At 49.4% G+C, this 18,763-nt stretch overlaps 1 protein-coding gene across 7 annotated transcripts in view; it reads right to left on the reverse strand.

Annotated features, from left to right (window-relative positions):
* The window catches only part of NTRK3 (neurotrophic receptor tyrosine kinase 3), a 385,061-nt gene that overhangs the window by 295,798 nt on the left and 70,500 nt on the right, over positions 1-18,763 (reverse strand). For all 7 annotated transcript variants that reach the window (XM_067696136.1, XM_067696126.1, XM_067696132.1 and 4 more), the window contains 2 exons: positions 15,495-15,569; positions 14,926-14,997 (listed from right to left, as the gene is read on the reverse strand). In XM_067696136.1, coding sequence (XP_067552237.1) covers positions 14,926-14,997; positions 15,495-15,569 — 147 coding nt within the window. The remainder of the gene's footprint in view (positions 1-14,925; positions 14,998-15,494; positions 15,570-18,763) is intronic.

Consider the following 18,763-nt stretch of genomic DNA (forward strand, 5'->3'; position numbering starts at 1 on the left):
GCAGAGACCTGCACCAATGAGAGAGACAGAGGGGAAAAGGAGTAAGGAAGGATGGGAGGAGAGGGAAGGAGTAGAAAGAGAGAAGGCTGCTGGGGAATGCAGTTATTAATATTCTAATTGGAGTTCTGAATGCTTAAGCTTTATTTAAGAACATGCCTGGCTGTGTAATTACAAGGTCTTAAGTTGTTTTCTTTTCCTCACAATAAATAAGGAGCATACGGCTGCTCTTTGCAAACACTGCCCTTGCTGGCATGGGCAGAGGCTCCTGATCGCAGACGGACAGCTGGCACTCAGAAGGGCAGCCCCACTGCCACCTGGAAGGGATAAGCTGCCTGCCCCCTGGGCCACAGCCGGGCTCTCCAGGTATGGAAAAGGACGAGGAACTAAGGTGCCCTTTCATTCTTGGAGGAAAACACTGGGGTGCCTGGGTGGATGAGTGAGGTCAGCCCCTTATTTCCCCTGTGGAGCAGGCATTTCTGGGGGCAGCTGGCTCTGAGCAGCACGGACATGGTATGGAACCAAACTCAACCAGCATTGGGGAGGTTGTCCAGCCTCTCAAAGGCAGAAGCCTACTTTCTATTGCCCTGAAGGCCTTTGGGCTTCGGATCTACCCAATGAGAAAAAGGAAACAAATGACCATGCAGCGCTTCCATCGAGTCACCCGTTCATTCATCCACTGATGTGTCTGCCACATGCCAGTGCTTGCCAAGTTCTGGATACTGGGTGGCAGAGGAGAGAGGCAGGATGCCTATCTTCAGGGAGCTTTCAGCCCAGCAGGGACAACAAACATCACATAATTGAAAGATAATTATTAAATTCAAATGTATATTTTATGAGACAGGTGCCATGGAAGAAAAAGAACAGGGACCTAAGAAGAGTGATGGGAACAGCATCTATGGCGGCGGTTGGTGGTGGGGGGCGGGTCACGGAAAGCTTTCGACCAATCCTTGGGCTGAAACTGGAAGAAGCGGTAGGCAGTAACTAAAGAGCCTGGGGGTGGGATGAAAGCCTTCCACCCTGAGGGATCAGCACAGGCAAAGGCCGTGAAGGGTGGCAGCATGGCACGATGGAGGCTTGGAGGGAAGCACAGTGCAGCGGGGGCCGGGAGCAGAAGAGGTAGCGTGGGAGATGTTGGTGGAGAGCACTTGGGACAGGTCCCGAGGCTGGTCCCAGGCCTGTACTGCGCTGTCCCACCCCGGTCTCTGTCCAGGCTGCATGCTCACCTGGTAGACTGAGGGAATCTGGCTCTTAGCCCAGGAGCATCAGAGGCACATTCACGAGGATCAGATTGAAATATTCAAACCAATCTGGGATGGGGTTAAGCATGACAGCTCTGGGGAGACCTCTTAGGACACTGGCGTATAAAAGAGACTGGGGCCCCGGGCAGGGAAGCCCGAAGCCCTCCCTCTGGAAGAAGGTGAGGAGGCATCAGACACCTACTGCCTGGCAGCAAATGGGGCACACAGGGCGGGGCGGGGCGGGGGGGGTCTGTCCTGCAGCCCTGGCTTCCCATCCTCTTCTGGCTCTCCCTGATGTGAACCACTCCCCAGAGCTCTGCTGCCCTAGCGAGAGAGGTCCTAGATCAGAGGACCACTCTGGGAGACAGGAGAGCCGGAAGCAAGATTCTAACCTTTTAGTACCGCCTACTTAAGGCCCGGAAGGCAAGATGATGGCGGGAGTCATGCTTTGAGCCTGATTTCAGGTTCAGTGGGGGCCTGTGGTCCCCCAAGCACATCATACTTCCTCTTTCACTGCCAAGCCTCTGGACGTACAGAACGAAGTTCCCTCTACCTGCAATAGTCCTCGTCCAATACCCCACCACCCAGCCCCCCACCAAGCTCTTTCAGCTGCTGACTCCCACCCACCCTCAGGTTTCAGGTTGTCTGTCATCACCCCAGGGGGCCTTCCCTGCTACAATTGCCCCCCACAAAGATGCAACACCTGCCTTTGCCAAATGCTCCTCAGGAGCCCTCAGTCCCCATCACACTGAAGAGTAACTGCCTCTACCCTTTGCCTCTCTCTCTCGCCCCCGGAAGCCAAAGACCTAAGTGTAATTTACCTTGGCAGCTTTGCCTGGGACACAGTAGGACCTCAACAGACGTACCTGGTGGGAAGTAATGAATGCATATCTTGGGAAAATGCTACATAACCCTGTGGGAGTGGACTTCACAGGACCCTAAGACACAAAACATCAGTGGTTAAATGCCAGGCTCAGGGTTGCTTGTTTTGGGATGAGGCTGACGTCATCTGCATCAGCGACACTCTTTACAAAATCCTTACAACGTGATCACCAAACCGAGTCAGAGTTCCTTTTTTGCCTCCATTTTTAGCTAAACCCAAGAGGATAAAGTGTTTTGGTCATGTTTTCCCAGATTTTGGTATTTGGGTGAGGTCCCCTCACCACATCCCACGGCAGCATCCGCTCGTGGTCCCAAGCTCCCAGGAGGTTGGCAAGGAGATGACAACCTAGTATTGTCTGTCCAAACCCAGGAAATCAATTACAGACACCACGTCCCCTTGAACACGATGCTCAGGTTCCACTCTCGTCAAAGTCTTTCCCAACACTATGCACTCAACCCTCATCATAACCCTCTGGGGGGACATGCAGACAGCAGGATTAGACCCATTTTATAGAGGAAGACACAGGTGTAGAAGAGGAAGTCTCCTGTTTGCTATCTAAAGAGAACAGCTCTGCGCTAGCTCTGCTTCTTTGTAGCAATATGTTGACCATGACCAGGGCATGAGAAGCAGCGGAAGGGCCAGACCACCACACCCTCGAAGCCTTGGGCTCTGGGTTCAGATTCCCATCAGGCCCATCGGAGGGTCCCTGAGGACTCCTGGGGCCTCATCACTCTGTAAAGTCAGATGAACTGAAGGGACCTCCCTAAAGCCCAACCCTGGGTAACTCCAGCTGTTAGCAAAAGCCCCAGCTTAGGCAAGACAGATGCAGCCACATCCAACCAGTCCACCATCTTGCAGAGAGAAGCAGGTGGCCCTAAAGGGTGCCTTACACCACAGGCATGGGCAGAGCTCTAGAGAATTCCGCTCCTCTGGCTGAAAAAACTAGCCCTGGCTAAATGCAAATAGGATAGGAGTTATTCTGGGCAGAGGCTTCAAAATCACAGATCATGCCAGAGTCTTAACCACATTAAAGAGATGCAGGTGTAAACTCTGCAGTGGAGACATGAACAGACCCATGGAAACATCTATCAGGGAAAAGGATGGGACACAGGGCTGAAGAAGCAGCAATGGAGACTTTAGGATCCCGAGAGTTACATGCTCTAAATCCGGCCCTTACATCACCCCACGTGCCTGACCCCACGTCACTACACCCCCTTTTCTGTTTCAATTCCTTTGTTGAGAATGGCAATGTAACACTAATAAAGCCCCCTCCCTGGCAATGACATTGTTCTAATACATCCTATGAGCTGGCAAGGGTGCATGGCCTTGACACTGCCCCAGAGGACAGGGGCTGGGGTGGCATCCACTGGCTCCAACCAGCATATCAACACAACTTTCTAACTCCCTTACCCTTGAGTTTCTGGTTTCCCCACATACTGGGTTAGAATTCCAGAGGAGCCTCAGATCCACCTGTTTAGAGCTTGGGCTTCCAAATGCCTTAAACAAGGACTGAACTTCTGAGCTTCTGTAATAGCTTCCAGGATAAGGATGGACTGTTTACTGAGCACCTACCATGGGCAGCCACTAGGGGAGGTGCTGCATGTTCGTTCACTCTTTCAATCCTCACAGAAAGGCCCGTAGGGTTAGGGTAGGAATTCGTTCCCAACGTCCTGGGAAGGATACTGAGACGTAATTCCTTGGCCGAGAACACAAAGTAAAAGAGTTGGCAAAGCTGGAGATTCAGTGTCACCTCCAAAGCACATGCTGTTTTCACTCGTTCATTTACTCCCTCATTCATTCATTCGTTCATTCATTCTTCAAACCTGCAATTAATATGAAAGAAGCATGATGTCATAAGACCTAGAGTTTGCACAGCATGGGGGAGAGACATACCTCTCCAAAGTGTATTTCAGGTCTAACCTGGACTCCTCAGGTGGGTTTCAAGGTCAATGTGGGGAGCAGCCCCTATTGGGAGCCAGGGGACTGCCATAGCTTAGGTCAGGGGTAGCACATGGCTTACCCCTGCTCTGGGAGACCCAATGCCCTTCCAACCCAGAATAGTCATGATGGTTGCATCACCTAGACGGCCACCCAGAAAAGGCAGAGGCTCCTCAAAACCAAGGCAAGCCCCGAGAGACGAAAGGGTTAACCCAGGAATAAAAGAGACTTTCGCAAAGCCATCGAGAAGAAACCAGGAAGAAATACGAGACTGCCAGCCTGCTAAAGCATGAAGAGGGACAAAAATTAATGATGACTCCAAAATAGCCACGAGACTAATCTCATTTTCTAAATCTGTCCTTAACAAGAAAAACGGAGAAGAGAGATGTGGACAAATGGGAAGTAATGAAGCCTTAGGGGAGGGGGGAGGAAAAGAAAAGAAAATCTAGGATCATCAAGGCTGGAATATACGGGCACATGGTCTAATCCCCAAGGCTAGGAGACACGCAGCCCAGAGGCCAGAGTTTTTACTCAGCATGAGACTGAGTCTTGAAAGGCAAAGCTGATGAAGTTACAGAAAACTCTTAAAAGTTCAGTCTGGAGGCTCCTAGAGAATGGAAATACCTGAAATCAGAAAGAACACAACCTTTACATTGAACGTAGGGCTTTGACTACAAAAAAATGCAAAATAAATATCACAGACAATGGCCGGCAAGGGAGGTGTGTGGCCATACAGTCTGGGTCACATTGGGTCTGTCCCGGGTGGATCAGAATGTTGTCCGCAAAACAAAGTGAACAGAAATTATCAAGGAAGACGTGAGTAATCCCAGGACCACGGGGAGTCTGGAGGAGAGACACAAATGGAACAGAAAAAAAGAAACTCTATTTAGGAAGCTTGCCACCTGCCTCACGAGGGCCCAAGGAGCAAATCCTTCCCAGAGTCCCAGAGGGGCAATCACCCAGGAGACCCAGGGTGTGAGTGGGCTGGAAATTGACTTTTTTTTTGAAGGCAGCAAATAAATGAGTAGAGACTAAGAAATTCCAAGTTGAAAATCTGGAGCTTGGTGAATTCTAGGGCACGAAACACATTTTGGGTTCAATAGGACCAAAAAAGGATCCATTTAAAAGACAGCAAAGGCCCTGTCTGAAGTCATCAGATGTCACAGGAGCTGGGATATGGGAAGAATGCAGGGATCCAGGCAGAAATAACACCACTCGACTGCACTGGGAGGTATCAGGTGTTGAAGCTGCAAAAGTGGGCGCGAAATCATGAGATGGCCGAGCTCGGGCCTCAGAGTTCACATAATCTGGTCCACATCCCCTCCTTTCCCACTCCCATAGCCAGATCTTGTAATGGGGTCTGCCACCTACAGATATGGTCCTATCTGGGACTGGGGCCAAACACAGCCAGGGCTGGTGACATGGAAAGCAGCCCCATGCTGCCCTGGAAACGGGCAGATTGAATGTCTGGTGTTCCTGCAGGCACATATCATAAGTGTGGATTTATCCCCACCTGCGCTGTTCTCTTTGTTGAGCACTCATACTCTGTGACTACCTGATAATGGCCCTCTTGAGTGCCAGCCAGCAGGCTAAAGGGCATTGCCAGCTCCCCTAGACCTTGCTGGCAACCACGTGTAAAGGACTTGGTTTCAGGGACTTCCTTAGTAGTCTCCCACAGTCCTGCCAAAATATTCCCCCATTCTGAGAAGTGCTGCTCTGAAGCTTATTGCCTGACCTTCCTCTCCAGCTGGGTTCCAGAGAACTGACACCAGCCCTGGTCGGACCTGAGTTGGCCACGGTGAACAGACGGTAGAGTGGAGTTATGAAGACAACAGGTTCTGGAGCTCTAGAGGCAGCCCACCTAGGGCTGGCTTCTGTCTCTGCCACTGAGTAGCTGTGTAAATGTAGGCAAGTCACTTAACCTCTCTGTGCCTTTAATTCCCTATCTGTAAAATGGAGACAATGATGGTGGCCACTTGCTGCTATGAACATAAAATGACATATAATGTGCATATAGGCTAATGCCTGATATATAATCAGTGTTTTCTAGATGTCCTTGGAACTCACTGCATTGGAATGCCTACCAGAGAAGTAGTGCGGAGGCGAGGGCCAGAATAAGCTGAAAATAGCTTTCCTCTGGCCTCGTCTTTGATGGCCCCAGATGCCACTTTTCTTCCAGGAAGAACTTCCCAAAATTCGATGAGGCCAAGTCTGGGCCATTTGGTAACACTACCTCATTTTACAGATGTGGAAACAGATTAAATGGGCTACACAGCTTATCCAGGGTCACAGATAACCCAGAGAAAGAGCAAAGCCATGTGTAAGGTGTGATCATCTAGCACTGTCATAGCCAAATAGTACCTCTCACAACTGACAGGCAATCAGGGCCCAAGCCCCTCCCCACACGCGTGTGGACCCAAAGTTCAGCACCTTCTCCCTTCCTGACTCAAGCTTCCCACATCATTAGATTGCAAAAATCCCACCGCCTTGACACATGGCTCAATTTCCAAGTCCTGTTCCCTTGGAATTCTTTCAGCATTTACCTGCTGGCCAGACTAGATGGCCTGGAACCATGAACATGTGTCTACACAGCTCTGGGAGAAATTCCAAAACAGGAAAAGGGCTGTACTCATCCCACGGTGAGCAGCAGCCCCTGTGCCATAAGCAGGCCATCCACCCATCCAAACCCACACCTCCTACAATGCCGACCCCACGGCCACCTCCTCCATGAAGCCTTCTAAGCTGCTCCACCGCTGATCCACTGTCACACTTACAGGTTAAACCAGTGGCCCCTCCACTGCCTTGTATTGGAAGGCTGGAGAAGGTACAGTGCTTCAAAGTTGTGAGCGATCACAGCTTTGTCACAAATAACCCCCAAGCTCTAATAAAGAACTGCCACTTGCTTACGATTTTCCTTTCTATACATGTAAATTAGAGGACGTTCAAAGCCATCCTGCAGTAGCATCCCTCTCACTTGTGTTCTGAGACCCTCTCGAGTAGGACTGAAAGAAATAGGATGGCAGCAAAGGCACCAAGAGTGAGTACAGTATGCACTCCTTGGTAGCCTACCCACCCCATGCACTGATTACAGCCACCATCGTTCCTGGTTTATCCTTTTCTCCTTTTTTTACCACAGCAAAAGTTTCTTTCTTTCTCCTACTCCATGTCCGCAGAAGGTCAGCTGTGGCTTTGCTCCCATAACCTCCCCAGCGAGACTCAGGCTAATAGAACAGCCTCTGTCTGGAACATTAACATCCTCTATCCCATGGCAGAGGGCAAAAAGACACGATGGACCAGGGGCCCTGGTCCACACACAGGCCCTGAAAGCTTCTGCTAAGGAAGGATGTGAGATACACACACACACATACACACATGTACACACTCATCAGTTTTATTGATATAAAATTCACATATGATGCAAGTCACCTGATTAAATGTGCGATTCACTGGTTTTTAGTATATTCACAGAGTTGTGCAACCCTTACTATAATCCATTTTAGAATGTTTTCTCATTGTCCCCCAAAGAAACCCCACACCAGTATATTCCTGACTTATCTTTACCATACTGGAGATTATAAACTATGAAGGCATTCTTTTATGCCCATGAGAATATGGCATAATATAAATCTCATTTGTCACATCTGGTATAATAACTTTTAAATGGCTAAGACCTGCTAGGTATAATACCTCACATCCCAGAAACCACACACCTCTCTCTAGGACATCCTTGGAAAGGGTTCTTAACCCAGGGTCCAAGGGGAGTCTGTAAATCCCTGAAAATGCGTGAGAAATGATGTATGCATGTGTGTATGAGGATTCTTATGGGAAGAAACTCCATAGAATGATCATGGCAGAGCAGAGTCACTCACACACTCAACAAATAGCCGAGGACCACTGACCATGTGACAGGCGTTATTCTAGGTGCTGGAGCCACAGCAGTGGCCCCAAGTCCCTGCTCCAAGGAAGTTCATTCTAGTGGGGGAGACAGAGTATAAACAAGTAACTGAATGATGACATACCTTCAGATCATCAAAAGTAATAAGGGCCAAGGAGTATCCCTTCTAACATCCTTTATAATAAACTGATAATGATTAAAAAAAAAAAAGTAATAAGGGCCAAGGAAATGATGTAGCAAAGAGTGAAGTGAAGAAAGGCCACTCAGATTGGGAGGCCACAGAGGCCTTGCTGAGAGAGACGTTGGAGGGAATGATGAGAAGGACCCAGCCCTGCAGAGATCTGGGGCAGGATATTCATATGGGTTGGATGGATCAGCAAGCACCAAGCCTCCAAGGGGAACATGAGCTTGGTGTGTTCAAGGGATTGAAAGAAACGTTCATAGGCTGCAGCAGAGGGCCAGGGAGAAGAGAGCAAGGAAGGTGAAGAGGGAGATGAAAACCAAATCAACTCGAATCCCGTGGCCACAGTAAGAGGTTTAGCTTTTATTATAAGTAAAGCGAGAAGTAATTGGAGGGCTTTAAGCAGCAGAGTGACAGGATCCGATTTATGTGTTTAAAATATCACTCTGGCAACTGTGTTGGGAATGAAATGTAGGCGACAAAGCGGAGGCAATAAAACCCGTTAGGAGGCCATCATCATAGAGCCAGGTGGCTTGGATCAAGACAGTCTATGTGGAGGGAGAGGGAAGTGGATGGTTATAAAGTATCCTATGGACTTGATGAATTGAATGGTGGAAGAGTGAAGGAGGGCAGGGAAAGGGAAGAGAAGAGTCAAAAATGACTCCTAAGGTTTTGGCCTCAGCAATTTGGTGGATGGTACCACTTAGAGAAACACGAAACACTGAGGGTTTGGAGTGAGGATGTGGAATGAAACCACGAATTCTGTTTTGGCCAAGTCAAGTCTGCCTTGTGTCTTAGCCACCCAAGTAGAGATGCCAGGGAGGCAGTTTGATTTATGAGTCCAAAGGGCCAGGATGGGAACAGGGCTAGGAATATAAATGTACAGGTTTAGCGCTAAAGTCTCTTCCACCTTTAACTATCTATGATTCTGTGAAATCAGAGACCAATGAGCAGGGGCGAAGTCATTAATAACAGCAAAACTACTGAGTCTTTCGTAAAGCACTGCCTTAAGCACTTTTCGAGCATCGTCTCATTTAAAGCTCAGAACAATCCCGTGAAGTGGGAACTATTATATTCCCTTCAAAGCTCACGGAAGCTCTAGGACATGGACTTGTAAATCTAGGATTTGAACGCTGGCCTTTCCATCTCCAAAGCCCACACTCCTAACTGTTAGCTACACAGCGTTCAACGGCTAAGTGCTGCATCTAAGAGAGAGGAGGAAGGGCACGTGCAAAGAAAAGGTCATGGGACAAGTGTGCCAGTTACAACCCCTTTGGGACTTGGAGAAAAATCAGTGCAGAGGTAAGGGGCAAGAGGAGGCAAAAGTCTACTGATACAATATCTACACATTGTCTTGGAACCCAGGATGGGGTGGTTATTTCAAGGAGAGAGAACACCAAGTAATTTACAATGCGTAATAAATCAATCTCACCACATGTTCACCCCAGTGGTCTCAGGAGAAATGTGTTGCTGACTCAGCCGTGTCCTGAAAGGGCAGGGACTCTGGCCACTTCCTCTTTTCCTACCTGCCCAGTGTCGTTGCCTTTCTCTCCTTGTGAACATGACACTGTTGACACAATCGTGCCCAAATCTGGACATTCTCCCCTCCCCACCCCATTCCCCGCCCACACAGGTCAGCTCTGGGCTGGCTCTCTCAGCTGAAGACCTCGTGCATGTTTGCTTACAACAAAGAGGGATAACAGTGTGACTTAGGGAGAGAAATCAAGCAACTGAACACAAGAAAGATCCCAGCACAACAACTCTAAGGGATTAAATAAATTCTTTTGGCTTGCTGGAATCTTACATTACATATTCTTGGAAGTAAGTGGGCCACAGGCTAACGTTAAGAAATTTCTTACAGCAAAGATATTCAGGTCGTAACGTAGCTGTTGTTATAGGATTTGACCTGAATAGGAAAAGAAATGAAACAGAGCTTTCTCAACAGAGCTCTTTGAGGATGGATGGTGCTAAATCTCCCAGGGGAGATAGCGGCTCTCTAATAAAACTTTAAAGACTCTCCTCCACCTGCCCCCCATAAGGAATTCTTGCTGTGAAAACTAGACAGAGAAACAAAACATGCCTAGGAAGTAGAAAAGTCCAGGGACTTCAGAGTCAAAAGGATCAGAGTCCAAATCCTGGCTGTTCCACTAACTACTATATGACCTTGGGGGAACTCAGTTATGACTTCTGAGCCTCAGTGTTCTCATCTATGAAATGGGGATAGGGGAACCCTAACTTATAGTTACCCTGAGGGGTGAGATCATATTTGCCAAAGCACCAGGTCCAGTCCTTGGCACGTAGTAAAGTTCTCAATCAGTATTAGCTGTTCCCTCTTCTCCTCAGATACCTGCATTTTTTATGCAATTCTGTAAAAATGTTAAGAAAAATTTTTAATTGCTTCAGTGAAAAACATTGTCCCTTCTGGCCCATGAGCTACAGTAGAAAGATTTCTGGAAAGAGAATCAGAGGACTTTGGTGCAGTTGTATTTCTGGTACTTAGAAATCAGATCCTCTCTGGACCTGTCTTCTGGGCTATAAAAGAAGGCTGCCTACCGCACTCCCCAACCCAGGATGGTAAGAGGATTAAAGGAGATGACATAGGAGAAAGTACTTTGAAACCATGAAGCGCTCTACAGATGAAAGGAAGTACCATCACTTGAGTGCAGTTCATAGGTAGACATCGCCATGACTCTACTTATGGGGACCCCAGACTGTGGCGATCTGGTCTCTATGTGAGACACCGCAGAGAAAACAAACCCCAGGAAGGAAGAGATGAGTCAGCTGCCGGCGGGGTGGGGGGGGGGGCGGGTAGAAGATTCAGCAACCGATCCAAGTTCACTAGTGTTAGTGGGTGTGGTCTCAAGATGGAAATAAAGCGTAAGCTCATCAACTGCCACTGGGTGGATCCTTTCTGAAACTACCAGGGCTAAGAGGGGTCTACATACAGTCTAGAGCAAGGGGGACTAAACGGAGACCACAGAGAATCTATCAGAGTTTATTCATCAGTATTCAAGGAAGAAAGTCATCAGAGAGATTGTAGATAGGAGTATTCTAGTCACCAGAGAGATGCAGGACAGAAATCCAGCTTTTCCAGAATAAAGTAATGGTCAGAATCCCTGTCAAGGCCACCTAATCTCTCTTCTTTGATTCCACGATCACCACCGCCAGTAATAACAATAGTTACGTCACTGTTAGCAGCTTCCATTTCTAAACTCTGATTATTTACAGGCACTGGGCTAAGTGCTGTATGTGCCTCGTATCATTTAATCTTTAACACATCCCATCACCAGAACAGGCACCATTTTTACATCCATTAGCAAATAGCCATTCCAATTACCTACTTGGAAAATTCCTATCCTTAAGAATCCTTGGGACTTCCCTGGTGGCGCAGTGGTTAAGAATCCGCCTGCCAATGCAGGGGACACGGGTTCGTGCCCCGGTCCGGGAGGATCCCACGTGCCGTGGAGCGGCTGGGCCCGTGAGCCATGGCCGCTGAGCCTGCGCGTCCGGAGCCTGTGCTCTGCAATGGGAGAGGCCACAGCAGTGAGAGGCCCATGTACCGCAAAAAAAAAAAAAAAAAAAAGTATTTCCCTTGATGTGTAGGAATCAGTATTTCATTTTTCACACGCCAGAAAAGAAAGAGAAAACAGAAGCGGTCAAAAATAGATGGTCAGTCACTCGTAAACCTTGAAGAGTCCTAATCTCCAGCCTTCTTTGTGGCAGACCACCTGGCCTTCACATCGTTGGCTCCTTTTCTGGCACAGGAAAGAATTACACTGACTGATGCAACAGCAGCTTAGAGGTGGGAGACAGTTGAACCAATCAGAACAATTTGGATAACTTGACATTGGTACAGAAGGCAATGATCTCACTTCTGGCTTCTTATTGGGTACAGAGGGGAGAAGAAAAGACTTCTCAGCCATCACCCTAAGAAAAAAGAAGAAGAAGGGGGAAAACAAAAGCCGCCAAGCCAGGGCTCGGCAATTAGTGCTGGAGTAAGTGATCATCTTGTGATTGCTCAGCTGGGGCCTGAAGACTTGTAAATGCATGTAGAGGACAGAAATAGAAGATGCTGTGAGAGAGCAGAGAAACCTGGCCCATCTGCCAGGAGAAAATGTCCCGAAGCTGCCGGGAAATTCACTCAGTCAGGATTTGGGGTTTGTCTTCGTAAGGAGTAAAAGTTAATAAACCAACCCATCGATGAAGCCACTGCATATGCCTCGACCTCTTAACTCACTTCTCTGCGATCCTCAGGCTCCTCCAGCAGCCCCACTGTGCCTATCAGAGCCCCTGGACCAGGTGCTGACCCTCTCACCTTGATCTGAGCATCCAACTAGCCCCCAATATGCAGACAGGCCCAAACTGGGGCTGGACTGATGGTGACCCATCTTTCTCACTCTTGATCCCTTTGTGGCCGATACCAAGTACTTTGTCAAGAGCCGGCCAATGTATCCAGGAGAAAACAGTGCCCAAGGTCATGGGCAGGCTCACTGGTGTCATCAGAACCTATTCCACCCAGACCCTTCCTGCCCCCAAAGTCTTGGGAATCTTGCAAAACCCCACCAGCCCGTCACTGCCACCAGCCAGCAGACCCAGATCATCTCAGAAGAGATGGTGGGTCGCAGCCCTCTTCTGGGATCTCAAGGGTATTCAAAGACAGGTTCTAGTACAACCCAACTTCAGAGACACCTTTAACCCAAGATGCATCTCCCCCCACCTCTGTAGCCCATGGAAACATGATGGGTCCGGAAGCCCTCTCAGTTGCCCTACGAGCTTCGGGTGACACAGTGCCCTAGCAGGCTCTGAGCACCAAGCCACTGTCGTCAAAAGGGACAGAGCCTCTCCTATGCTGGCAGCTTCTGTCCAAAGTATGACCCTAGACTGCAAACTGGCACTCCATGTGTCATATTCTGCCCACAGAGTAGTTCTGCCTGGCCCATGAGTTGAGAGATTTTATTTTTAGTTACCAGTATTTAAAACTTGAAAGGTTTCACTGGACCTCCAGCTCTTCTTGAAAAAAAAAAAAGCAGTAAATCTGGCAACCCGAGGCCCCACCTCCTCATGGCAGCAGTCAGCTGGAATTGCTTACAGGCTGCCTCTCGGGGGGAACACATGGTCCCCAGCCTCCACTCTCCCCACCTGGTCCGCCGTGGGCATTTGGCTTTGTGACCCTTGTATGAGTTAGTGTGAAAAGGAGACTTCTCAGAGGTCAAAAGCTTCTTCTCCTGGGATAGTTTACATTGAAACTCAAATCCCCAATAAAATAAACACCTGGAACATCCGGTCCAAGGCCCTCCTCTGGTCCCAGCTATGCCCCCAGCTGCGAAGAACACACATCAGAAGAATCCCACCACAGAGACTCAATTAGGGCAAGGCGGCAATGGCTAAATGAGACAGCTGCAGGGGAGGCCTCAGTTCCCCACAGGTACTACATCAGTGGCCATACAGTGTGCTATGTCCAGAGAAAGGAAAGAAAGTTCAGCACAAAGCAGGGGTGGCCATAACTGATTAAAAAAATATTTACCAAGCACTCACTACATGCTTGGGAAAACACACAGAGGCCCGGGGGTGAGGCCAGGGCCCCCCAGAAGAGAAACAACTCACCCACTGCAATTCTCCACGACTTTTCTTTTTCTCTACCTCCCCTCCACTTCCCTTGGGTGCTGTGTCTCTTCCTGTGAGACTCCTATGCAGCCGGGATGCCCTTCAAGTGCAAAGTGCCTGGGCCAGTACAACTCTCAAGTGGCCAAAGGAAAGATTCATCTGCACACCATTCCTCCATTTTCTCCCCAAATACAGTAGACTCCATCCCCCTGGTTCCTATGGAATCTCTGCTCTTGGAGAACATGCCCAGCAGATGTCCAAAATGGTCACCATCTGAAAAGAAGGCTTGACCGAACAGTAAGGACCCCCAACAGGTGCAGCATGTTGGTACTTCCCCTAATCGCTGGCCCTAGGCTTCTTTTCAAGCCCACCTCTTCCCAGGAAATGGTGGTCCTCCCGTCTAATCCCAGAGTCTTCAGCCCAGAATTAGGCTTGGAGAGGAAACACCAAGCTCGTGTGATTCCACCCCTACAGGTCTAGACAGAGCCGAATGCCAGGAGGCCCCTCCACCACCAGACATGGCAGTGGTGGGAGGGGAGAGGGGAGAGGAGGGGGGCACACCCCCCCAGGGGATCAGGTGACATGGGGATCCCACCAGGGTCATGTCACCTCCAGCTTGTCCCAAAGCTGTGTGACCTTATATACAGGTGTCTCTGCTTTTCAGAGCTCTTCTCCACTGAACCCAGAATCTATTTCGACATGACACGTGGCCTGGCCCTGCTTTCCCCCTTCCAAACCCCACGCCACCACCCCAGTGCACACACACACACACACATACACACACACACACACACTTACGGACCTACACATGGTCTCAGAAGTATAGTACTCACATCACACACTACACTTATATGGGGAATTTCCTCTCATTTACATTCCAATACGATTGCAAATTTCATCACAGGAAGTGAACACACTTGGGAGTGAAGAGACACTCCCTCCCGCTAATCCTTGGTCCTAGGCTCTTCCATCCAACAGGAAACTTACAGATCATCAAATCCAAACCCGTTGTGTTAAAAGGCAAAATCTCAGGTCCAGAGAAGTGAAGGGACTTGCCCCAGGACACAGTGGCAAAGCCGGGTCCAGATCTCAGGCCTTGGGCTTCACAGCCCAGGACTCTCTCCCGCCCTATGACCTCACCCACCCACTCTCTAAGGCCCGGGTCCCAGCTCTCAGCTCTACTTACATATAGCGCAAGTGGGGATTTTTGGCAAAGGCTCTGGGCTGGATGCTCCGAAGTCCTGAGTTCTTGATGGTCCTGGAGAGAGAGAAAAAGATGTTCAGTAGAGCTTATGGAGCAGAGAAACATCTCTGCTCTGGGCCAAGGCTGACAGCCAGTGAGGCCAAGACTGGACGGCAGCCACCCGGTGAACTGAACGCATCTCTTCATCATCAGTCGTCACTGGGTGATCCAACTGAGGGGGTCCAGTGGGAGGCATCTGGGCTCACACCCCACTGGGACCTGGGTCAGGGTGAGGGATGTGCCCGTCCTGGCAAGTGGGTAAGAATCTGGTCCACGACTACTGCGCTGCCACCCACTTTGTGCCTCTTCCCTTCCACCCCAAATCTCCCACAGCTACTTGCACTGAATCCAAAGGAGGAGGTGACTGCAAATTTCCTGCTCCACGGGGACCATCAGCCAAGCAGAGGGCTAGCCCAGGAGACCTGGGTTCAGGTCCTGCTTTGAAACCCAAACTATGGGCTGAGCCCTAGCCCATCCCACTCCCCACACACCCCGGGAGCTGGTGCACTCACAGTTTCTGGAGGCCGGTGTAGAGCTCCATGTCCACGGCGTTGAGCGTGTGCAGACCGCGCCAGTTCTCTATGTGTCTGCAGGGGAGAGGAAAGGCAGGGTTCAGGTCAGCAGAGGGGCCACGGGAAAGGCACTGGCTTTAGTGCCAGAGACCTGGGTTCAAATCCTGGAGCAGCCACCCATGAGCCAGGATTTCCACCAAGTCGCCAATTATCTCTGAGCCGGTTTCTTCCCCAGTGTGGTGTCACGCGTGCCACCTGGCTGATGGGCTCACTGTGGGATCCCAAGCGCCAAACGCATGGACAGCATTTAACGTTCCCCCCTCAGCTCCAGAAAAACTACTCTTTAAATTCTTGAGATCCAATCTCCCTGTGGGCCTTCCTGACTTAGTTTCCTTCCATTCTCTTTCATTTTTTCATATATAGGATTGTTTAAAGGACAGGCTTGTTTTCTTAAGTTCCTGCCTGTAAAGACAATACAAATGACATGGTTTAAATAAAGGGAGTGTGTAGGGGGGCTTGCTGGTGAACATGGCTTGGGAGTGGAAAAGCCCAGAAGGAACACACACCTCCTCAGGGTCCCCCAGGGGCCAGACATTGATGACCCCCTTTGGGTGACCACGGCCCAATCCATCTGGAGTTCAAGAACATCAATGGCTTGATAAGGCAGAATCAACTCCACAAAGGAGGGGTGACCACAGGCCTGGGTGTCATGGAAAGAACATGAGGCTGGCAGCCGAGAAGCCTGATTCCAGCCTCATCTCTGTGACTTAAGCAGCTGTGGCTTTGAACGTGAGCTTTCAGCTCTCTGGGCCTCTGGTGTCCTCATTTGTAAAGACAGAGGGTTGCACCAGATCAGCAGTTTCACCCCCATCTCTTCACAAAGATCTCGTTTTAGAACTTACTCCCAAGAGTCTTCATATTTAGCTCCCTAAACATGTATCAAAAAAGCACACACATTTATTAAGTAATAATTAATTCATCTTCTCGGATTTATTAATCCAAGATATAAATCACCGTTAACCAGAGCTTTTTATCAACAGGCATAAAGCAGTGCTGACTCACCCAGTGGATAAATTCCAGCCCAAAGCAAAGGAATTCTTGAAAGTACTGTTAGCATGGAAGGGCTTATCATGGGTATGCACTTGATTTCCTTTGTTCGTTTATTTGTTTGTTTTATATTGACAAAACACCAGGGACAAACATCCTCGTTACTGCTTTTGGTGTCAAGGTGGAGAACCATCAGACTGTTGATTACCAAGGTCCTTTCCAGCTCTAGAGCTGTCTGAGCGAAGACCATTCATACACACCCGCTACCCCAAGGAGCTTCAAGGGGCCACGGGAAAAGGCTTCCCGCTGCCCAAGCTACCCTCCTGGGATCTGACTCTCCTGTCAGTGCCCCCAAAGTCTAAGCCTGCTCTTTGCAAGGAGGGAAAAGAAGTGACAGCTCACCCTGGGACAGAGCTACCCGAGGCACAGAAAAGTGGCAGCCACCTCCCCCAGACGTCTCCTCCCTAGCCCCACCCCACCCGTGGCTCTGCCATCTGCCATCAACTGGAGCTGGAGCCAGGAAGGCCACAGGGAGGTGGTAGCCAGGGCCTCTGGAAGCATTTCAGAGTCGCGCAGTAACAAGGTATGCCAAGAGCCCTTTTTGTACCACATTCTCTCGGAGCCCCTGCTAAGCAGCCAGACACACTGGCATCTGCTGGGGACATGGACCAGGTGGCCAGGTCAGTACTGAATTCCAACTCCAAAGCCTTCTCCCTGGAAGCCTCATGGCCCCACGACAGTTTGCTTGGTCTGGTCTCGCCAGGGCAGGGACCCTGGCTCCATGTCAGATGAAAAGGAAGGCCAGAAGTGGTAGAAGGACCTGGGCCAGCCCCACTCCCACCCAGAGTATTCACTGGTGCCTCGGTCCATGTAAACCACCAAATAGATTGCAGTGTTTCTGCAGGTGGCCATTCATTCATGGGAGCCCAGCTTCAGACAAGAATCTACTTCCAACAAGCAGCTGTCAATCAAGTTGTTTAAATAAATGAAATCATTTTTCTGAGCCCACATTAGAATTCCAGAAATGTGTTTTTATTATGGCTGAGTTGTCAGTCATTATTGCATTCTAATACTTTACCCCTCTCAGCCCTCCTGTCCTTATGCCCACAAATGACCCTTCCCCTGCATAGGCACACACCGAGACATGGCAGGACAATGGCTGAAGTCCTTGGTGCAAAGGACTCCCTGGTCAATAGCATATGGTCCCTGCATCCTCTTTTGGGTCTGAGTTTTCCTACATGGGGGAATAGCACTTTTACAGCAACGGTGCAACAGTGTGGTTAGGAGTTGGGGCTCCAGAGCCAGGCCAGCAAACTACAAATTCCAACCCACCGCTCATTTCTGTACAGCCTGAGAAGGAAGAATCGTTTTTACATTTTCTTAAAAATCAAAAGTAGAATCCTATTCTGTGACATGTGAAAAGTATATGAGGGCTTCCCTGGTGGCGCAGTGGTTGAGAGTCCGCCTGCCGATGCAGGGGACACGGATTCGTGCCCCGGTCTGGGAAGATCCCACATGCCGTGGAGCGGCTGGGCCTGTGAGCCATGGCCGCTGAGCCTGAGCGTCCGGAGCCTGTGCTCTGCAACAGGAGAGGCCACAACAGTGAGAGGCCCGCGTACGGCAAAAATAAAAAAAGTATATGAAATATAAATGTCCATTTTCATATCTACTCATTTACTCTTTTCTGTGACCACTTTTCCCCACAAAGATGGAGGTGAGATGGAGCTGCAGAGACTCACCTAAAATATTGACTTTCTGGCCTTTTACAGAAAAAGGTTGCTGACCTGCGTAGCGCCAGGCTGCCAGGATACTATGTGACCCTGTCCAGGTTACTTCACCTGTCTGTGCCTCAGTTTCGTCATCTGTCAAATGGGGATAATATCAATGAAATACCTTCATCATAAGAAGGACATGAAGATTGAAAGGCTATGTTAAAAAGCCCTTTCGGCAGCTGGGATGCACAGTCAGTCTTCAGGTAGTGCCTGTGATGATTGTTTTTAAACCTGGGTTTTGTAGAGGCTGAGCAATCTTTTCTCAGTTTTCAAGCTAAAAAGGGCAAGCTGGTTCTGCTGGAAGTTGTCACCTCTCAGCAATCATTGATTAAAAACTCCAAGGGGCAGAAGGGTGGAGGGACAGTAAACCTGTCATTCATGACCTCCAGGAAAACTGTTCAAGCAGAAATTATAAACAGCTTCAGAGGATGCACAGACGGCAGTGCAGAG

The sequence above is a fragment of the Pseudorca crassidens genome, chromosome 1 (assembly GCF_039906515.1).
Source record: "Pseudorca crassidens isolate mPseCra1 chromosome 1, mPseCra1.hap1, whole genome shotgun sequence".
In the NCBI taxonomy this organism is placed as follows: domain Eukaryota; kingdom Metazoa; phylum Chordata; class Mammalia; order Artiodactyla; family Delphinidae; genus Pseudorca; species Pseudorca crassidens.